The 19,149-nt window shown below is 56.4% G+C and overlaps 1 protein-coding gene across 1 annotated transcript; it reads right to left on the bottom strand.

The window, feature by feature from the left end:
* Position 1: 1 nt before the first annotated feature.
* LAMC2 (laminin subunit gamma 2) lies at positions 2-18,560 on the bottom strand. The gene is made up of 23 exons (XM_054073671.1): positions 18,372-18,560; positions 13,937-14,125; positions 12,643-12,772; positions 11,670-11,768; positions 11,322-11,458; positions 10,822-10,944; positions 10,511-10,700; positions 10,068-10,180; positions 9,533-9,751; positions 8,416-8,595; positions 7,691-7,924; positions 7,307-7,443; positions 6,841-6,994; positions 6,531-6,736; positions 6,182-6,261; positions 5,590-5,727; positions 4,999-5,143; positions 4,283-4,432; positions 3,656-3,770; positions 3,369-3,568; positions 2,681-2,839; positions 2,493-2,592; positions 2-2,284 (listed from the first exon to the last, which is right to left on the bottom strand). Exons 1-23 carry the CDS (start codon positions 18,451-18,453, stop codon positions 2,034-2,036), a joined length of 3,531 nt encoding a protein of 1,176 aa, XP_053929646.1. The 5' UTR covers positions 18,454-18,560; the 3' UTR covers positions 2-2,033.
* Between the last annotated feature and the right edge of the window lie 589 nt (positions 18,561-19,149).

Below are 19,149 nucleotides of genomic sequence, written 5' to 3'. Positions count from 1 at the left end.
AAGTTTTGAAGCCTAATTTTTTTTTTTTTTTGTTGCTATATGAAAAAAAAAAATGGTCATTGACAAAAAGAAACTTTATCAGCAAAATGTTTAAATTATGTAATAAACAAAACAAAAAGATGTTCCTGGTGTCCTTTCAAACCAGCCCTGAGATCGAGTCAGCGTGAAGAGCACAAGCGGCCGCACTGCTGGGAGAAGCGATGGCCAAAGTCACCCAAACCAGGCAGTGGGAGAAAATGAACCAACCAGTAGGCAGGATCCAACCAGAAGTATGTATTATTTATTGACCTTCTCCCTTTCAAAAAAACCCAACTCATGGAAAAATAAAGTTAGGTCCATAACACCTGTCCCTGTGCTGTACAACAGAAGGAAAACATGCCGGAGGCAAGGATACATCTCACTTAAATAAAAGCGTAAGGCAGACATAGTACTTGGTATATCCTTATCAAGCAAAAGCACGGGAGCTGCTTTATCAGAGAATCGGAGGTAACGAGAAGTGAGTGAGTCGCCCAGAGTGTCCTCCTCCATCCAGGACCTCCTCTTTCACCTCCACGCAGGTCAGAGGGGGTTCAGCAGAGCTGACTTCCAGCACCTAATGGCTCTTTTTTCCCCCCTGAAATGCCATCTAAGAGAAGCCGGGAGTGGTGTCAGAATGGAGCCGGAGCCACGGGAAAGCCGCGGGTGGGCGAAGGGAGCACCATGGTCTTCAGCTTCTCCAAGCTCGCTCTAGAGTACAGTGGGAAACCCCTGTGGACAACCACCTTAGCCTCCGAGAAGCACCCAGCGCCACGCAGGAGGAGGGAGGGGAGGAGGGGGGAATGGGCAGCACCAAACCAGAGGTGAAGATGCATTCGAGACATCTTCAATATTTTAAAACGGATCAAACTAGGGCGCTGTCACTCCAGCGGGATGGAGCTGGGCTCTCGGAAGTGAGAGCTCGTGGCTGCAAACCCCTAAAGAAAGCCCTTGGTCCTGTGATAAGGGTGCAGGGTCCTGGGAGCTTGTGCTGAGGGGACACCACGTTGCCTCTCCTGAGCCTTGAGGACACCCAGGAAGCTGCCTGGTACCAAACCGACAAGTCTTGGAGTGAAACGCTGTCCTTGAGGGTGCAAGGGGATGGTAAGGAGACCTATGCTTGCCCAGGAGGAGCTTTGAGAAGAAAGAAAAGAAGCACGGGAGAAAGAAAGGGTCTTCTCTCCTGGCTGAAGGAGCAAGCGGGGCAAGAAAAACTGCCCACTTGCCCTTCCTTCTCCATCAAGCGCATCGCTGTGAGCTCGAAGGCAGCTTTGCCCCCACACCACCGTTAACAAAACAGTAACCACTTCACTGAGAAGCACCACGGAACACCTGCGGCTTTATGAATAGGTTCATCAGTGGCATCTGATGCCAAATCTCTTGGCAAAACCATGCACTTCCAGCAAGGTGAGGACTGGGCAGATTGGGAGGAGAACACCATATGAAGCATCACTAGTGCCACGGCTCAAAACTGCCCCCTCCCCAGCTGCCTCTTCACGCTGCTCGCTCTTTGCCTCCTGAGCTACTAAAGGTGTGGAAGACCCCTCGGAGACCATGAGGAGGAGGTGGTGGTGGTGGCAGTGTCAAACATAAAGGCAGAGACTCCAGTCCCGCTGTGTGTGCCAGACCAGGAGATGGGATCCACAAGAGGGTGGAGAACCTCTCAGGCGCGAACTTCAGGCTCTGAACTGTACAAACTCCCCAGGCTGACAGCAAGCAACCCCCACCGGCACCTCAGAGAATCGTTGTAGGCATGGGCTGTTCTCCAGCCAGTAGCACCCTCACACAACCAGGAGTGTTCTTCCTCCTGGGACCAAGGGACGGACCACTTCGAAAAATCAGGGACACTCCAGGGCCAACGCGACAATGTGAACTTGAGCTGCCACACCAAACTCGAGGGTAGGGATGAGTTCAACACAATCAAAGGCAGCCGGTCCTGCTGGGTGTGGGGTGGGCGGCTGGTCCAGGCTCTCCTGCCCTCACAGCCCCGCAGGCGCTGCAGCCTTTCTGGAGGTCACTCACGGCAGTTCAATGGCTTTTGTGTTGTAGCAGCCAGGAGGAAGACTCCTCTGGATGTTCTCCAGGTTCTTAATATCTGCCAGGATGTCATCAATGCTGCTTTCCAGTGTCCGCACCCGGGCCTTCTGCAGCGCGGCTGTCTGCTCCAGCTCCGACATCTCATCCTTCAGCTGGTTGGTTCTGCTTTTGGCTTTGCTAAAATTCATCTCGAGCTGCTTCAGGCCGTCCTCGTCCACGGCACCGGGCTGGTCTGTTGCACAGGAGGAAAACAAGGAAGAGGGCACCATAGAGGGAGGCTGAGGACTAGATCTTTCTAAATACTTCCTCTCCATCCTGTTTCCCAGCCTGTTTACAGCCATCATCTAACGCATCTTCCTGCACGACTCCCAGAACTCCTGCCTAGATCCCGTCAGGGACCTATCACCCTCCACACCCTACAGCAGTGTTGCAAAACCTACTCATCAGACGCAGCAGCTCTTCCAGGGCACTCAACGTCTCCTGCACGACCACCCCCGCCTGGCCAGCCTTGGCGTGGACCCTCTGAGCTTCCTGAGCTGTCTGGAGAAGGCAAGGTGGCAGCTGTAAGGTGAAGCCCAGTCCAAAAGTCAACAGGGAAGGGAACGAGGTGAGTGAGATGGGGACCCACCTCTTGTATCGCAGCAGCATCTGCCTCAGCCTCTGAGAGCTTGCTCTCAAATTCACCGTCCACTTCCTTGGCCTCGCGCTGCAGCGTGGCCACTGCCTTCTCCAGGGCAAGGACACCATCAGCTGTCTTGTTGGCTTCCACCTTCAGACGTGTAATCTCCTAGGGAAGGCAAAGGCACTTTCAGAGGGTCAGAGCGCAGCCAAAATCAGTCCGGGTGCACCAGGACAAGCAGCTGGAGGAAGCGCTTCCTTTTACACGGACCCAAAATTATCGCAGGCTGTCCTGTGCCCTTCATGTTCGCCCACCAGTTGCTCCAGAAAGTGGTTTCCATGACCACGGTTCAACCCCTCCTGCACACATCAGCAAATCCCTTGGGGGTTACAACACACATCTGGGAGCTCATAACCTGCCGGTGACTCAGACTGTGGAAGTGGAAAATGCCCATCGTCACCAAAAGGTGGCTACGGAGAGATGCCACAGAGATCCTCATCGGACAAACGTGCCTGCAGAGATACACACACCCTCCTCTGCAGCCACCTATGGTACCTGCAGGATCCACTGTAGACAAACATCAGCCCAGAAGTCAATGTGTCAGGTCCACCATGGAGTCGCCAATTATCTCCTCTTCTTCCATGGTTTCCCTCCCAAACTCCTTTCTGCCAGCAATAGGACCAGAGCTTGTCCTCACCTGCTGGATCCCCAGGGTGATCTCCTTTGCTTCCCCTGCTGCGCTGCTGGCTGCCCTCGATTCAGAGGTGGCACTGCCCAGGATCGCTTCAGCTCGGTCTGTCTTCTCCCTGGCACTTTTGACCATGCTGCTGATGGTTGGTAGCCTCCTCATGGCATCTTCAGCTTCCCTTCTCTTGTCATCTGCTTGCAGGTTAAACTCTGAAGGAAACACGTATGGGAATGAAGCTGTGCAACCTTTGTGAGATCCCACAAAGGAAGGGAAAAGGAGGGCTTCTAGGACGTTACCCCGGAGGCTCTTCAGGATCTGTTCCACCTCGTAGAACGTGGCGTTGCCAGCACTGACAGCTTGCAGGGCTGTGCTCCTGGCGAGGTTGGCCCGGGACAGCAGCTGTGTCAGCGTCTGCAACGGGCCAAAGAGACACAATGAGTATTGAAGGACGCAGAATAGGAGCTTCAGACGGTCCCAGAGCAGTCTGCAAGGAGCTGCACAGGGGAGATGACCCATCAGCTTGCTCCCAAATGCCTGCTCTTGCCCCCGAATCAAGGTTAGCACAGCCTGATCTGTCAGCAGAGGCTCGTGCTGGTGCTCCTCAACCAGCATCAGCCACCCCGAGTCAGCTCAGCTCTGATCTTTCCAGGAGCGGGTCTCCAGCCTTGCCTCGTTTGGAGGAGCCGTGCAGCTGAGACATGGCACCAGCAGCTCCTCACACATGGTGAGGTCTCCCACTGGCTCCAGAAGACCAGCCCCAAGTGGCTATCTCCGAGGGAAGGTTCTGTCCGGCAGCAGCCAGGCAGACCTACATCCCCTTTGGTGAACAGGCTGGACCAGCACACGTGGCACGGGCGTCCCACCAAGACTCCAGCCCGTGATGAAGGTAACTCAAGCCACAGCCCCCCCAGCCAACCTCTTACCGCCCTCTCGCCGTCTCCCCTCCGCAGCAGCTGCTTGATGTCCTCCTCCCAGCGCCCCGTGCGGCTCTGCAGCTGCCTGTACTGTGCCATGAAGGTGTCCACCAGGCTCAGGAGAGTGCTGGCGTCCTGCTTCAGCCTGGCTGCCTCCCCCTGAAACAGAGACACGACCACTGCCTGAGGGTCCCAGCGGCTCCCCAGTGCCCACTGGGAACCACAGAAAGCTGCAGTGCATGGCTATTACTCCTCGTGCTGCAGCCAACCGTGAGGGCAAAAGGATGGAAAGATGCGTATCCAATGGTTCTCCTTATTGCTCTCTACAACTGCCTGAAAGGAGGTTGTGGAGAGGAGGGAGCTGGCCTCTTCTCCCAAGTGACAGGGGACAGGACAAGGGGAAATGGCCTCAAGCTCCAACAGGGGAGGGTCAGACTGGATATCAGGAAAAAATTCTTCACAGAAAGAGTCATGGGGCACTGGAACAGCTGCCCAGGGAGGGGGTCGAGTCACCATCCCTGGAGGTGTTTAAGGAACGGGTGGATGAAGTGCTGAGGGGCATGGTTTAGGGAGTGTTAGGAATGGTTGGACTCAATGATCCAGTGGGTCCTTTCCAACCTGGTGATTCTATGACTCTGTGAAAGTGGACAGAGCCCTGGGAAGGGCTGAGCTGCTGGCAGGGTAGCAAGAAGGGCATGAGGAGAGCACAGGCACAAAGCGCTCACCTCAAAGGACCTGATGTCAGTCTTCGTCAGGCGGGATAGAGAGTTGAGGAGCATCAGGCTGCCTTGATAAGCCTTGTCTGCCTCGGAGGCCACGCCATCGGCCTCAGTCTTCAGGCCTCCAGCCAGCGACTTCAGCTCCTCGTGTCTGCATGGATGCGAAGTTGGAGAGCACAGCACCAGCCAAGCTGCCACCCCCGCCCCAGCAACCATTCTGTCTCCTCCATTGAATTGTTCACCCTCTCCAGGCCCCCACGCAGATCTATGGCACAGGGAAAACGAATGGCTAACATCTCCCACATCCAAACTCCTCTGCCAAGCGGGGCATCTGCTGGCTTCTTGCTCATGCTGCGAAACCCAAAGGTGTTTTTCACACCAGCTGAACCCTCACAGGCTCCTCAGTAGCTCCGAAACCCTCTGATTTAGTAATAATGGACAGTGATTTAGTAATGGACAGGGACGGGTGGACTTCACCATCTCAAAGGTCTTTTCCAAGCTAAGGATTCTACTCTTCTGTGAAGGTGGGCACAAACTCTCGGCCATCTCCCTCCCACGTCCCCCAACAACGCGTGGTTGAAGACAGCCTCCACTCACTTCCCGAGCAGCCCTCTCAAGGAGCCAGAGGTGGCCACCTCTCCGCCAGCAGCCACGCGCACCAGCTCCAGCGCCTGCTGTGCGTCCTCCTGCGCCGCCTTCGCAGCTTGCTCAATGGTGTTGGCGGCTTGTAGGTGACTGCAAAGCACACAGACAGCCTTGTGAGAGAGATTTCCCTCCTGAGTTTTCTCCACCAGCTTCCTTTACCATTTTATTCATCAACGCTCTACCATGATCTCTCCAGAAACGCAGCCTGTTTGAGAAGGGGACATTTCACTTGTGCCACTTCTCCCAAGGGTAGAGAAGGACCGGGGGGAAGCAGATGCCAGCTGGACACCCATGGGCCAAAATCTAACCCTAAAATGTTTCTAAAACACACCCAACACCACCCTCAGAGGCAACTGAGGAGGCTTCTGTTGGGCAGTGAAGCCAGTCCAGCAGCCACATCTTCTCCTGCTCCGAGGCTGGCACGGAGGCAGTGGCAGCTGCAGCCTGGTGGCTGGGCAAGGACCCTCGAAAAGGACCTTCTGGGTGCCCAGCAGGACCTCAGTCCCCCTCCTCTCTCTCTCAGCTGACAATGGGAGGGACTCACCTGTTCGCCAGTCTCAAAGCCTCCTGCGCCAGCATCAAGAACTGATTCGAGCCCCCGGGAAGGTTTGAAGCAGGAATGCTCTGAAGAGAAAGAGAGGAGTGAGTGCTCTTCCCTGCCCTCCATCACTTCAGCAGTGAAAGAGGCAACTGGGGTGTGTTAAACCTCCACAGCCCCCAGAGACACCTGCCGGCACCTCTTCAGGTCCCATCCCTCCAGAAAGGGCCACCAGAACATCCGCACCCACAGAAGGAGGGGAATAACTGACACGCATTACATTTTAGCTCTCTTCATGGACCCTTTTTTCAGCCCTGATCTGGACGGGGGGCACGTTGCACAAGGATGCTCTTACCACCCGACGCAGAGCGGCTCCACTGCGGTCCAGGTCCAGCCTGGCCCTCACCATCAGCTGCCGGGTGTCATGCACCTGCCTCTCGTACTGGCTCCCAAGAGACCTCAGCCTCTCCACCGTCGCCTTGATCTCATCCAAGCAGCTCTGGGAGCTGGACCCTTGCCCCTTCATCCTGGCCACACGGCTCTCCAGAGACCTGTCAGAGGCTGGTGAGGAGGAAAGAGGGAGGCTGAAGAGAAGCTCTATGCTGAGCAAGACCCTCCCCGTACAGCGCAGATGGCCCCAACCAAGGGCAGCGGGCGGGTGGTACCTTGCAAACTCAGCGCTTCCCTGAGGATGTCCCGCAACGTGTCCTCAGCCATCTGCATCCTTCCCTCCAGCTCCTGGGTCCCAGTCCCACCACCAGCTTGCAGCTCTGAGAACAGCGGCTCCAGCTCCGCCAGCTGCTGCAGGTAGAGGTCCACCTGCAACCACAGCAGAGAAGGTCATCAGCCAGGACGACACCGAGCCCAGGCTGGAACCAGGCCCACAGTCTGGTCAGAGGATGGAGAGCAGAGCGAGGGCTCGTTTTTGGGTAGGGCGCAGCGGGCCAGCAGCAATAGGTCACAGGGGGGTTGTCAGTTGAGTCAGGTACAAACCCAAAGTTCAGGCACAGCGTGAAAATCACTCGTCCCTCACACTAGAAGATGCTTGAGGAGGCCAGGAGGAGATGCTCAAGGGCAGCAGAACTGTGCCCGTTGCTGCTCGGTGGCCCCAGGGCCAGCAGAGATGCTCACCTGGGCCTTCACCTGGCCGTAGCAAGCTGGACACTCGCTCTCTTCGCAACTGGGACCATCGAAGCCGGGCTTGCAGATGCAGCTCCCATCGCTCCTGCATTTCAAAGGCTCGGCGCCGGCTGAGTTGCAGGAGCAGGCTGTGGGACAGAGCAGCACAGGTTCAAAGGAAGCACATCCCAACCTCAAGTCTTGGCATGCCCAGTTCTCCGTCCACCGTTTCCCCCTGCTTTCCTCCCACCACTTAACCCCACGCGCCCGTTCCTGCCCTCCTCTCCTGCTTTTCAGGCTTGACTTTTTGCAACATCCCCTTTCCCATCAAGCCACCCTACGCTCTGGAGTGGATTTTCTTACTCATCCCCAGCTCCGACGCTGCCCAGCTCTCACCTCTGCACTTGTCAGCAGGATCGGGGGCCAAGGGGTTCCCGAAGAAGCCGTCTTTGCAGCGGTCGCAGTAGAAGCCGGCGGTGTTGTAGATGCATTTGAGACACTCGCCCGTCCGTCGGTCGCAGTTGCCCACAGCGTTGGGCTCCACGTTGCCGTTGCACCGGCACGGCTGGCAGGGCTGGAGAGCTGCTGGATCTCCGAAATAGCCATCGGCACAGTACTCGCAGTTGGCCCCTGGGAAAGGAGGGAGGAGGAAAAGCTCACATTCTTGCCCAGAAGGCAGAGGCTGCCTCCCTCTCTCTGACCCTCAGAAGTGGGGGTGTTCAGCCCCATCAGGGCTGCTACCACAGCATCTCCCCTCTCTTTGTCACCACACAACGCTCTGGGCAGGCTCTCAAAGCTGAGTGCAATGACTGACGTCAGTTGTTTCCTATTGGTTTTTATTTTTCTATTTTTCTATTCCCCTCCCTCCCCGCCCATCCTTTTTCCATCCACATTTTCTGTTTAGACAAGAACCTTTCTCGGGTCAGGGCAATGCACGTTTACACAGCCCTTAGGGCTGAAGCACCCCACCACAGGCAGAAGCATCCACGTTGCAGGCAAGCCAGCCCGAGAAGATGGGGTGATCCACTCAGCTCTGAGCATCCTGGCCCACCCATGACTGCTTCTCCCCATTGAAGCTCTAAAGAAAGGCAGAGCAGAAGGAACTCGGAGGAAGACATTACCAGCAGCTCCAGGAGGACAGTGGTCACAGACAACCTCCTCCCCGCCTGGCACCACCGAGCAGCCTTGACCGTTGCCGCAGGGACATGCCCGGCAGCCTTGGGGCTGCCGAGGGTCTCGGTAGAAGCCGAAGGGGCAGCTGACACTATTGCCCACATTTTCATCTCCTGAGTAGCATTCACCTGAGAGAGGAAGGAAAAGCTTATGGCAGTTTGCTCCCACCCTAGTGGGACCCCCTCCACCAGTCCATCCACTGGCCGCCCTTTGCTTGTGGCCACACCACCCACTGCAGCACAAGAACCCTCCACCGGACCCTTCGAGATCCCCACTCCTGCCCATACACACTCCATTTCTCTGCCCATCAGTCCTTCACTGGGCAAGAGGGACCATGCACTGCTCCTGCAGTGAGGGAACTCCACGAGACGCCACCAGAAGCCCATCCCGTGGCATGGAGGCTGGCCATCACCACCCAAACGGAGCTGTATCTCATTTTTCACAGCTCATATAGCTCCCAAGGAGACACACATCGCCTTTTGTGCCTACTGTTTATGCTTAGATATTTGGAAATTCCAGTTCTGACTTGGAAATCACTGACAGCTTTGCTTTGCGTCACTTTGACTCTACACAGCAGCTATTTTAACAAGACAGGTAGTAAAACCTGTCCGTATCGTTGATATCTGCTCACACCACACAGGATCATAGAACAGCTTGGGTTGGAAGGGACCTTTAAAGGTCATCTAGTCCAAACCCCCTTGAAATGAGCAGGAATATCTTCAACTAGATTCAACCTGATGGGTTACCATGCTCACTTTTAGAACCAAAAAATCAGAAGAAAATTTTTTAGTGCTATCCAGGCAGAAGGAGATACTCTTTCTCTCTCCAACGAGCATCATCTAAACCCAATTTGATCCAAACGCATCTTACTTATATTTCTGACCTCAGCACTTCTAGGCTCTGAGGAGCTTTTTTCATGATGTTCTCCGCACTCCAGCACCCCAAGTCAGTGATGTCCCCCCACCCAGTGCCCCCCATGCCCCCCTCTAGCTCCAATCTCACGACGCGGGCAGCTCTGCCACCCCATAAGCCCCACAAGTACAACACGGTGCCGGCTTCTCTTACCCGTGTCGGGATCACAAGTGCCTCCGCCCTGGCAATTGCACGGCACGCAGATGCCGAAGGGCCCCAGGCTGGGGGCATCTCTGCGGTAGCCGGGGGCACACGTCTCACAGAACTGCCCCCCGTAGCCCAGCGGGCACTCGCAGCGCTCCACCCAGGGTGCAGGCACTCCGGCCACGGGCTGCGCTGACACCAGGGTGACGTTGTCGATGTAGCCGGTGCCTGGAGGGAGACACAGCCAGTCACCCGCGGGGCCACCAGCTCCACCTGCAAGTCTCACACACCCGGGACCTGCACAGGTCACACTTTTCCTTACGGCACCCGTGGACCAGAGCCAAGACCTCATTGTCCCCACCGTTGCCATCCCATTCAATCTCTTCACAATTTAATTTTGCCCATCTTAGAGCACTTTTTAAGAGTAGTATTATTATTTTTTAATACCTTTTAGCAAAGGTTTTTCCCATCTGGAGGCTTGGCGTCTCCAGCAATGTGAATCCAGCCTTGTGCTTGCAAGCTCTCCCCGCAGAGGTGTACTTACTGTACTCCCCAAAGGTGGCTCGGATCCAGAGAGCTGTCAGGTTTCCCAGCAGCCTGCGATATTCCAAGTGATTCAGCCTCGGGCTCCAGTTGCTGCTGGGGTGCTCGTCCAGCCTGCCCGTGGGAGGGGGGAGAAGCAGAACCGGTTTCAAGCCAATGAGACGCTTCATCAAGAAAATGCAGTAGTCCTTGTCCATCTCCCTGCTGAGCTCAAAGCTTCGGGAAGGAACCTCCAGCCACGCTATTGTCCCCGAGCCCAACCTCGAGCCAGGTTTTCTACTGCTCCTCTCACAAAGGAACCATCCCCATCCGCCTGAGGTGGATCCAGCACAAACCAAGCGACCATTTGCCACCTCCGAGGGACCACAGCTGAATCCAGGAGCTCCTTGAAGCCTCAATCTTTCTTTTTCCCCCCTCCCCCTACGCCCCAGCACCCCCCTTTACCTGAATGTGTAGGTCTGGCTGACACCGCAGGGCAGGATCTTCTCCTGGGGCAAGAAGGAGGCAGCGACTCTCAGGCCAGCTCCTTCCAGGACCACATCGTGCGGAGATGGCTGGCGTCCTCCTCGGTCCAGGCGGTAATCAAAGGAGAGAGTCTGGCCGTAGCTCAGCTGCTGGTTTCCAAGGAATTTTGCTGCAAAGGGAAAGAAAGGGAGAAAATGAAAGGTTTAAAATCTTGCCTTCCTCCTAAATGCTCGGGTTCGCAGGGATCAGCTCAAGCAAAACGGACACTGTCACCTTTTCCGCAAACCTACCAGGTGCCGCAAAGTATATTGGCTCCGGTGTCCTTGCTGCTATGAAGGCATCCCGATGACGCGGGGACCACTGGAGCTGGGCTGGGGACCCACTCTCATGGACACCTTGCCAGCCTTCGGCACCTGGAGCACCAAGAAGGAGAAGTAATCAGGGACAAGGAAGGTGTTTCCCAAACCCCAGCATCTCTCTGGAGCTGTTTCTTATCAAAACTTCTGTCTTTCTACCCCTTGACCTCCAAGAGGGCAGCTTAGGTACTCCTGTGCTGATAGAGCCGTAAATAAGCCAGGCTGGGCTTACAGGATTGCTCCCAAGCGGCAGGAAAGACATGATGAAGCAAGACTATGTTCTCCACAGCTTCATACCCTACTTCTGCCTAGAGTCGAGCCACCCCGCTCAGCGAAGCACAGGAACTCCCTGCAGGGTTGCAAACCAGGCGTCCTGCACGTCAGGGATGGCAAACACCCCCAGGAGCTGTAGGAATGTCCCGCTTGGGCTTCACCTTGCTGAAAGGTGGAGGTGATGTTGTAGATGCTGTGGGTGTCTGCACTGACGCACGTAGCTGAGTGTCCATAGCAAAAGCAGGGGGAGCATCCCGCGGGGTTCCTGGCATCCAAGTTATAGAAGTTTCTCTTGCACCTGGGAAAATGCAAGAAGGTGACAACATTCACGTGTGTTTCCTCTTCTTCCTGGACAACACAAGCAGCCCTCTGGTGACAGCCATCGCCGTGGCTCAAGGTGGTTGCTGGGCTGGGGTGGCAAGAACAGGCGTGCGGGCACGGCCAGCGACGCAGCTGCCGGGGAGATGGAGGACGAACCGTGAGGTCCAGCAGGTCCTCCTGACACCCACCTCTCACACCGCTCTCCCGTAGCGCTCTCCTTGCAGACACAGCGGCCGGAGAGGCAGCGCCCTGTGCTGCCAGCTGGGTCACACTCGCACCGCAGGCTCCTGCCGCAGGGACAGTGGGAACCGTGGTCAGATGGATTTCTGGCTCACCCTCGGAGCTCAGTGCCCCCGAGAGAGCAGAGGAACACCCCCCAGGGTAGCAGCCCCATGCCAGAAGGGAAAAAATAGTCAGCAGAGCCATTCTTTAAGCCACGCAAGCGCAGCAGTGCGGGTGCCAGGCTGAAACAGTGCTCAGTGCTACTGCCCCAGGACACCGCGGAGCACCAGTTGCACCCAGCCCAGGTGCCTCTCTGTGGCAAGACCCACCTACAGAAGCAAAGTGAAGCTCTGCTGAGCTCCAAAGACCCTGGCTGAGCTCCAAGAGGCACAACAGCCCAGGGAGGCGCAGGCAGGAGGCCAGGCAGCGCAGCCACCCCTCGCCTTTGCCTGCCAGGAGCCTCGGAGGAGCAATGGTGGCACGAAGCGAGGAAGAAGAGGAGACAGCTCTGAGGAAGCCAAACAGAAACACTTTATGAGGTGTTTAAACAGGGCTCCGTGCAAAGGAAGGAGTTGATTTTTGCATGCATAGATTTGCATCGGGGGAATCCTTGCGAGTGGCACCAGTAGTGGCTCCACCGGTGGGCAGGCGTTGTTTCTCATGGTCAGCATGGTTGATGCCTCTTTGGCATCGTCTGGACAAGTATTTGCTTCACTCTGGTGCAGCAGCAAGCTCTCCACGCTGGAAGGAACGTCCAGCCCTGCTCGAGGCTGCTCTGTCCCAGAAACGTTAGCTCAGGGCTGCCAATGGGCTGCCGTGGCAAAGCCCACCCCTGGACGGGGTGGTTTCAGCCAGCACAGGCTCTTTAGAGCAGCTGGAAGAGCTCTGAAGGCTGTCCCACCAGTTGTCCCCATGTCCCCAATGGTCACCAGCACTTACTGCCCCTTCACCCGGCACCCAGCCTCGGAGAGGGACTCGAAGCCCGGCTGGCACCGGTCGCACTTCTCGCCCATCACACCGGGTTTGCAGCTGCAGCGCCCGTCGCTGTCGCACCGTGGGCCAACGGCACCTGTGGGGACAGGGAAGGAGAAGTTCGGGCAGGCACCACCCCACGCCCTCCTGGTGATGCTGCCGGTGCGACGGGGGAGCAAAGGACCACCCTGTCACTGCAGCAGCAACCCAGCCTCGGGCACGGGGCACCCCTTGGGTCCCAGTGCAGGACGGAGGCAGCAGCTCTGGCTGCTAAATCTGCTCCACTCTCCCCAACTGATGCAGAAGACTTGGAGGAGGTACATCCCAGCAGGCATTGACCAGATACCCAGGACAAGGATGATCTTCCCTGCTAGTGGTGGGTACTGGTGGATGAAAAGCTGGACAAGAGCCGGCAACGTGCATTCACAGCCCGGAAAGCCAATCACGTCGTGGGTACACCCCCAGCAGCATGGCCAGCAGGTTGAAGGAGGCGATGCTCACCCATCGTGAGACCACCTGGAGTTCTGTGGTGCCCGGTACGAGACATGGAGCTTTTACAGTGGGTCCAGAGGGGACCCTGGAAATGGGCAGAGGGCTGGAGCTCCTCTGCTATGGAGAACGCTTGAGGCAGCGGAGGAAGACTCTGGGGAAACCTTATTGAAGCCTTTCAATATACAAAGGGGGCTCAATACATAAAGGTGAGCTTTGCAGAGGCTTTTAATTGCACTGCAAAGCGAGTGGATAATTCCTGAGTTCACGGCCTCAGGGGGAGAGGTGGTGCAAGGACAGAGACGTTTCACCGGGGTCTGTAGTGACAGAACAAGGGGGAAATGTTTTAACTGAGAGGGGAGATTTAGATGAGGTCTTGGGGAGAAATGTTTTCCTGTGAGGGTGGGGAGGCCCTGGCCCGGTTGCCCAGACTGCCCCATCCCTGGGGGTGCTCAAGGCCAGGTTGGATGGGGCTTGGAGCAGCCTGATCCGATGGGAGGTGTCCCTGCCCATGGCAGGGGGTTGGATTGGGTGATCTTTGAAAGCTCCTTCCAACCCAAACCATGTCGTGAGTTTGCGATGATCTCGGGGGGCAGCGAGTCTCGAGGGTCAAGCAGTGAAGGACCTAGTAGGAGCTCCTATGGCTTATGGGGCACTGGCACCTCCCCAGATAATTCCACCTGGAGCCAAGCTGGCCCCACCTGCCCCTCCCGCAATGCACCTCCACACCCCACCCAACTGCGTCCCCTCCTGGGGACAGGCGGCCGCGTACCCTGGGGGTGGCAGTGGCAGGGCAGGCAGCAGTCCTCCTCCCGCTGGCGGAAGAATCCCTCCCTGCAGCGCTCGCAGCGGGTGCCCTCGGTGTTGCCCAGGCAGTTGAGGCAGCGGTACCCGTTCCCCGTCTCCCTCAAGAGGTGCCAGTCGAAGATGCACTGCCTGGACATCCCATTGCAGTCGCACACTGCGGAGAGGAGAAGGACATCTCAAATGATTAGACGAGAGCACCGGCTACAAAGCTGTAAATTCACCCCGATGACAAAGGAACGACGCCAGGCAACGCAAACCTTCCCTTCTTGCTCTGCTAATGAGCCCCGTCCCCGCGTCTCTCATCTTCTCTCTCCTCTTGTGTCTACATCCGTCAGCCACCCCTGTGCCACCCGTGCCCAGGTCATGCTCTGCGTGCCCGTGCTTTGGTACAACGCCCGGTTTCACCGCCAACATAGCTCAGGATGGACAACTCGGCAAGCAGCTCTGCTCCACAGCCCAGCGCGGCCAGGGATGTTCTCCAGCCTTTCAGAGACTCTCCAACCCAACGAGGTCTTTGAGGAAGCAGACATGGTTAAAAAGACCCCAAACTTTGCCCTAAGAAGAGCGTGGGGAGTCTTACTGGTGACTTCAGGGAAAACAGAAGGATCCTTGAGGTTATGCTTTGCTTCGCCTGGACTCTGACCAGGAGCGAACCCAGAAGGAAAAGCTCAACAGCGGGTCCTTCCGCTCAGGTCTGCAGCACAAGTGTCCTCCTGGCCAAGCGCAGGAGCGGTGAGGAGTGGTTCGTGACCAGAGGATCCTGGCACAAGCGTGCCAGCCAAGAGACTGATTAACAAAAAAGGTTTTGGCAGGATCTCACCGGTCACCCCGGCCCATCCTCCCCAGGAGGAAGAGCTGCAGCCGCCTAAGTGGCTGCATGACAGATGCCGAGGAAGGACAGGCATGAGATTTTGCATCCCACAGCCAGGACAGACAGGATCTCTGGAGAGCGGATCGACCGACATCTCAGCAGATATGCCTGTTCTGGGGGCATTCTTCTTCGTTGCCTTGCCCAGGTCTTCTCCTGAAGCCACCTCTCATCTACTTCCCAAGCCCTCAGCAGTCAGTACGAGAGCATTTAAGCCTGAGGACCTTTCTTTCAGACAAGTTGCTCAGCATCACGGAGAGCGGACATGGTTGACAGGATGGTTGGCAAAGACAGGCAGGAGAAGGAAACCCGGTGAGGGGAAAAGCAGCATCTGCAGGAGCGCAGAGCCTGCCGATGGGCTGCTCCAAACCTCCCCAATGCTGCCAGGAGGTCTCAGCCTCTCTCTGAGAAACTCTGCTCACGGCTGACCTCCTTGGGACGAGAAAGATGGTCCCCAGCTGCCACCCCCCCAGCTCAGGTCACCTCTGACTGCAGGGGGAGGTGGAGGAAACCCAAAAGCAAGCAGAAACCCACAGTGTGGATGCAGATGGCGGATTGGACTCGTTACGTGTGGAACTTTCTCCTTCCCGTCATTCTTCAGGCACAGCTTAGCCCGAGGGAAGGTCTTTGTCCTCTGCATCCGTGATTCCTTGGACCGTGCAGAGCCTCCTGCGCTCACCGCCCAAGCACGCAACCCGGGCACTGCCCCCAGCCCGGCACACACCCGTTAACACCCGCATACCAGACAAAGGCACTCAGCGAGCGGCAGCCAAGCCTTCTGCCAAGAAGAGAGATGACCTCATGCGCCAGCAAACAGCGGGAGAGATTTTTCCAGCTCCGGCAAACACGGTTCTTGCCTTGCAGCCTGGCGGCCAAGAGACAGAGACCCAGCTGCTAAAGGTCTTCTGCCACCCCACCCTCCTCTGGATGCAGAATTCTTGCCTTTTAGCCAAAGCATCTGAAGCCTCAGTGGACATCACCGGTGACCAAAGGGCAGAGACAATCCAAAGAACCCACCGAGAGCAGCAGCGGGGGACTCTCTCAAGGTATTCCCGCTCACCTTCGCAGCGGAACTGCTTGGGGCCAATTCCATCCCCCCCTCGCCTCCACACTAAAGCTGTTCAACTCCACCCATGCGTCGCCCGGTGTCTGTGTAATCCAGAGGATTTACTGGGTTGCTAAATTACAGGCATGAGCACCATTGCCCCAGGGAACGAAAACCCTCTTTCAGGGCGCGCTCTAAGGCTGCAGCACGTTCGGAGCCAGCTCTCCAGCCCTGGCACAGGTTCAACTCTCGCTAATCCGAAGCCATTTAAGATGCTGCTGCAGATTAGTGCCACCACCTCACTTCTCTTAGCTTTTCCTGTTCCTGGACTTCTCCTGGAAACACGAGAGCTCAGGCAGGTTAATCTTTACCGAGAGTGAGGCACCGGAGCCGCTAACGAGATGGAGCATGCCGAAGCTGCTAGGGGATGAGGACCAGCTGAGGACAGGATCCTTTTTGTATCCAGGTGCCCTGAGGCTCTGCCCTGACATCATCCATTTCTCAGGCAGCTCTGGAGAAGAACAGGCTCCACAGAGGAGAAGCTTCGCAACTGGATTTCTTAACATCAGGGTGAAGGAGGGCCAAGGCGTGCATCCAACGGGACACCATTCCCCCAAACCTCCCCCAGCAAAATAAAGCACGAAAACATTTGTTTGCTATACTGAGACAAATTCCCACATCAGAAGGGCTCAGAGGAGGAGACGGGCAGCTTCCAACCTCTTAAACTGTCATCTTAAAATCACAGAACCAGAAAACGAGGTCGGCCGTGGGTCTGTGAGGAGCAGCTCCAATAGCTCTGTACGTATGAGCCGATCTGCAAAGACTGCTCCTTCCATCAAGGGATCAACAGAGCTTTGTACGCATCAAAGCCTCCACGGCAACGCAAAGTCATTCCCTGCTTTGTGCTTTTGGGACAGTGACCCAGAAGGCTGTCCCACCCGCTACCCTAAGTCTTGGGTTTCTCCATCATCCAACTCCACAGCTTTCCAGCTGGAGGAAGACCTGCCTGAGTCTCCTGGGGCTCCACCAGCATCAGCAGGGAGACACCACGCACCGGGAGCTGAAACCTGCCCTTTAGTGTCTTCTCCTTTCCAACACACTCGTTGCACACCTCATCGGAGCGCTGAACTCCGTGGCGCAACTCCTCCCCGATCCCTGGGAGACGCCTTCAGCCACCAGGAGCAGGTACACACCACCCAGGCAGACGCTCGCGTGCTCGGGCAAGGCTCTGCGCAGTTCAGAGGACGAGCGGCCCAACCTCTGCTGCTCGAGCAGATCATACCTAAACCCCATTTGACTCAAGCGGTTCGTTTGCAAGCAAAGCAGGATTACATATGCTAATTATAAGTGGGCATCTAGCACGGAGACGGGAGGAGAAACGGCATGGAGGACTAATTTGTGTCACCGAACCAACTCAGAACCCGCTGCAGAGTAAAAGCACGTCCGATTGGCCACTGTCGCTTTGACATACGCGCAGAAACAGATTTAAGAGCGCATGGAAAAGCGGCAGTTGCTGCCAGGAAGGGGAGCGGGAAAGCGTCTACATCAGTATTCTAAAATTTGCATGCAATTAAGGCTGCTGTAACGATTATCCAAGCAGCGTGTAAAGTTAATCAGCTCTTTTCTCCTTAAAACCACACACTTATTCAGCACTTTTTTTCCCGTCACGTTGCACAGCACTTAAAGGAAAAGCGATAAGAGCTCAGCTTCCAGCCCAGCAAGCTTATGCCCCAACACCAACGCTGCGGACAAAAAAACACCTGGAATCACTCAGTATTTACCAAATACACGTGAAAACCCAATTTTGGCCAAACGTAGCCATCTCCAGACTCTAAGTCAGTACGACTGAAACCCCAGTGTTGAATCACCACTGGGCTGAACGAGTTTAAAAGGTCCCTGCATCGCGTTCTCCTCTACAACCGCACGTGCAAGAGGACCCTCTGGACAGCTACAGCTTGAGGTCCACCTGCGTATCGCAGAAGAGTCACCGCCTCCCACAGCGTCCAGCGAGGCCACGGGCACCTCAGGAACCCCACGGGCTCGTACAAAATACGAACACCGCACACGCTGCTACAGCAAGCGGGATTCTGGATGCTTCCAGCCCTCCCTTAGTCTTAGGGAAGGTTTTGGTTAGAGCAGAGACAGGCAGAGCAGCCACTCGATCGCTACGCGATGCTCGTGCTCACGCCCAAATCCCACCCAAGCTGCAAGGCTTTATACAGAGAACAATAAAGGAATTGTACATAAATAAGTTATTCGTCATAATGGATGCCAGAAAAAAAGAAACCTAAGTCTAAACGCTCGTGGGATATTTAACCCCGGAGGAAATGTAAGGAGAAAGACGTACAGGTTGGATTTTAGGGGAGAGCCCTGGCAAGCACCCGGATACCGGCGCTGTGCACCACCGGGCAGCGCTCCGAGCAAAACTGCCAGCGGGATCGCACATCAATGCGAAAGCAGGAACAGCCGACCTTCCCGAAGCCTCACCTTCTCCTCCGTTGGCGCTCAGGGCTGCGGGCAGGAGAGACACCGCCAGGCACCACAGGGCCCCGAGGCAGCGCCCGGACATCTCTCGTGCTGGGGAGCACAAGGCGCCCTTCTCCCTCGAGAAGAGGCCCTCGACTGGCTAACTATTGCTTTTTTTTTTTTTCCTTCTGGGGTGGATTTTATGCGTTGCTCCACCTGAGTCACTCCCAACAGGAAGAGCGCGTGTGCCGCGGGCTGACTCACCCTGAGCAAGGGGAGCCCAACCCATGGGGCACAGGCGGGTTGTCCCGCACCGTCCGTCGGCGGCGGGCGGCACCGCCAGGACCTCCTGCCTGCGCCTTCCTGGGGACGTTGGATCACGGGGAAAATACAACGCAGAGCTGCAGCCCCTGTGCGCGTCCCCCTCAGCCAGCTCCATCCCAGCCGCTGGCGCTGCCCCCACGCGCTGCGGAGAAAGGGGCTGCCTGGGCATGCAGACGGCTCGCGGGGAGATAAACGAAACGTGAGGAGCTCGTGGGAATCCTGGGAAGGGGGGAATGGGGATTGCCTGCTCGCAAGGCGCATCCAGCCAGCCAACCCACAAGAGGACGGCTGGAAAATTTGGTTGGACTCGATGATCCAATGGGTCCTTTCCAACCTTGTGATTCTGTGATTCTGTGTGAAAGGAGATGGAAGAGGTGACTATCGGGACTCACAGCCAAGGGCTGCTGGGGGTGCAAAAAGATCCCGAGGACACGCACTTGGAAAGCAGATCTACTGGGATTTACAACACGAGGCA

This window comes from Cuculus canorus, chromosome 8 (genome assembly GCF_017976375.1).
Source record: "Cuculus canorus isolate bCucCan1 chromosome 8, bCucCan1.pri, whole genome shotgun sequence".
Lineage (NCBI taxonomy): Eukaryota > Metazoa > Chordata > Aves > Cuculiformes > Cuculidae > Cuculus > Cuculus canorus.
The sequence above is the reverse complement of the archived record's forward strand: the minus strand, read 5'-3'. Positions and strand labels throughout refer to the sequence as shown.